This window comes from Anoplophora glabripennis, unplaced genomic scaffold (genome assembly GCF_000390285.2).
Source record: "Anoplophora glabripennis isolate ALB-LARVAE unplaced genomic scaffold, Agla_2.0 scaffold7778, whole genome shotgun sequence".
In the NCBI taxonomy this organism is placed as follows: domain Eukaryota; kingdom Metazoa; phylum Arthropoda; class Insecta; order Coleoptera; family Cerambycidae; genus Anoplophora; species Anoplophora glabripennis.
Window position 1 is genome coordinate 351 of NW_019423852.1, and position 2,229 is coordinate 2,579.

At 32.8% G+C, this 2,229-nt stretch overlaps 1 protein-coding gene across 1 annotated transcript; it reads right to left on the minus strand.

Moving 5' to 3' along the window:
- Window positions 1-788: 788 nt before the first annotated feature.
- Window positions 789-1,556, minus strand: LOC111693074 (probable endochitinase). The gene is made up of 3 exons (XM_023457204.1): window positions 1,475-1,556; window positions 1,268-1,333; window positions 789-1,028 (listed from the first exon to the last, which is right to left on the minus strand). Exons 1-3 carry the CDS (start codon window positions 1,539-1,541, stop codon window positions 853-855), a joined length of 309 nt encoding a protein of 102 aa, XP_023312972.1. The 5' UTR covers window positions 1,542-1,556; the 3' UTR covers window positions 789-852.
- Window positions 1,557-2,229: the final 673 nt, after the last annotated feature.

Sequence of the window (2,229 nt, forward strand, 5' to 3'; positions counted from 1 at the left end):
CAGAACGCCAGGGATGGACTATGCCCAATGGTTAACAACCCAGAATTTTTACATGAATGACGATCGCAATCTACCTGTATCAAAAATAAGTTCCCTGAAGAATTTGCCAACGATAATAGCCTCTTGGTTCAACTCAAAATTAACAGGAAATATTTGTGATTTTATGTCACAGTGCACATCGAGCGGCGCCTCCACCATTTTTTATTTTTAAAATATGAAAAAAGAAATTCAATCAAAAAAATGTCGGCCGAGAAAATTTCACTTTCATTCCTGTTTATCTTCACTTCAACAAAATTTTGCTAAACATATTTTGAAATATCCTGAAAGTAATAAATACGTTTTAACCAACAATGAATAAAAAGCATTATTTCTTCTGAATTTCTTTAATTATGCATAACAGGGATTAGTTTATTGCCTCATAAAAAGTGACCTCAACTGAGCATAAATGGGTGTCAAGTTCCATGTAATATAACCGTCTGGGGCGCCAGAATACTTTGTCTTTCCTTCAATTAATAGTTTATTACCATTAAAACATCTGGCGCTGTAATTTTTGGGCCAAATGTTGCAGACAAAATGAGTTGTATGTAATTAATCATCTCCCGAATTAAAAGAGAGGATTGTACTTAATTAACAATTAATATCTCATCAAAATCCTGCCAGATTATTTTTCCCACGTTATTAAGATTTTTCAAAATTTATTAATCCGTTTCGTTAAACCTAATTTCTCACTCTCTCCCGTTAATTATATTACGCCCATTACTTTTAGCTTAGTCAATAAATTAAGTACCTCCAGAGTTATTTATTTATTTGTTGCATATAAACTGCAGATCAAAAGTACACAGTAAAGGTATTTTACTTATTACAAACTACGTTTTCAGGATAATCGCAAGTAAGTTTCTGTTCGTTCCAAAGAAGGTCTAGAGGACAGGTTCCAGAAATCTCTTTTCCATAAAGACACTCGTAGAATTTACTGCAGTCGCTTGGGTCAGAGAGGAAGGTTCCGTCTGGCATGTTTGCACATAAGTTTGCTGAAAAATATTTAAGTTGATCATAAACAAAGGAAAATTGGTAGGAAAGCATGATGAAGCGAGTTTTCTGTTCATAGCATTCGAAGGGAAGAACCGAACATACTTTGTAATTGTGAAAAAGTCTCACGAAATCAATTCCAGACTTTTATGGTCATCCTATGAATCTAACTTGCCATCTAACAGTTAAAATACAAAATATAGCTCATGTTTGACAAAATTTTACAAAACACTTTTCTTACCCGGAGTTGTAGTGGAACCTGGTGATGTAGTTGTTCCGGGAGAAGGCGGCTCATTGGTAGTAACATCTAAATTAGGCAAAATTTAATCATTAATTCAATTTAATGTTTACTTTTATGTGTTCTGGGGGTTTTACTGTCTTCCTAGTTATTTTTGAGTTATTAAATTCCTATAAACTTCTTTATTCAGTTAATTCTAGTATTACTTACAAGGTCCTGTTGTGGTTTCTATCGTTACTGGAGTTGTAGTGGTTGAAGCTGAAACAGATATTATCATTGTTTTACATTAAGTTTCCCTGTTTTATTGTACAGTTTGAAAATGCTGATGACCCAAGTGGAAGTAGATCAGTTTATTTCTATTTTTTATAAATCCCCTTTTCAATTATTTATCTTACATTAGCGGTTACTCTCAAGACTTCAGGGAGTCCATTAAGAACTGTGAATATTTGAGCAGAGTGATAATTTCAAGGCAACGGCTCTTTTAAATGTTAATAAAGAGAGACACAATGCCTTAGAAACATCCCTTAAACGACTAAATATGAAGCCCCTTTAATAATTCTTTCTCTAANTGACTAAAAAGTTTATTTTGCCTAGTATGGTACTAGCTATTCTCTACAGGTCTGTAGATCGCTCTCTGCCAGTGTACAGGTGCTATGTACAACTATCACATTATGTCAGCAGCAGCATTGACAAATAAAAACAGATATAGTTTGTAGGTTATATCTCACTCGCAGATTATGTACATATAACAGAGAGCAATACTACTATTAGCTGGTAATTCTCAAACTAAAAATATCTAAATAAGTGACTTTTTCATAATCATCTACAGGATACTGTTAAATTCAATGAAAGATTATGTTGTGTACCACATTAAAATTTTATATAAATTTACCTATATACAACAATTTTGTATGAACATCTCAAACCAAAATCATTACACTCCCATGATAAAAATTTATGTCAAC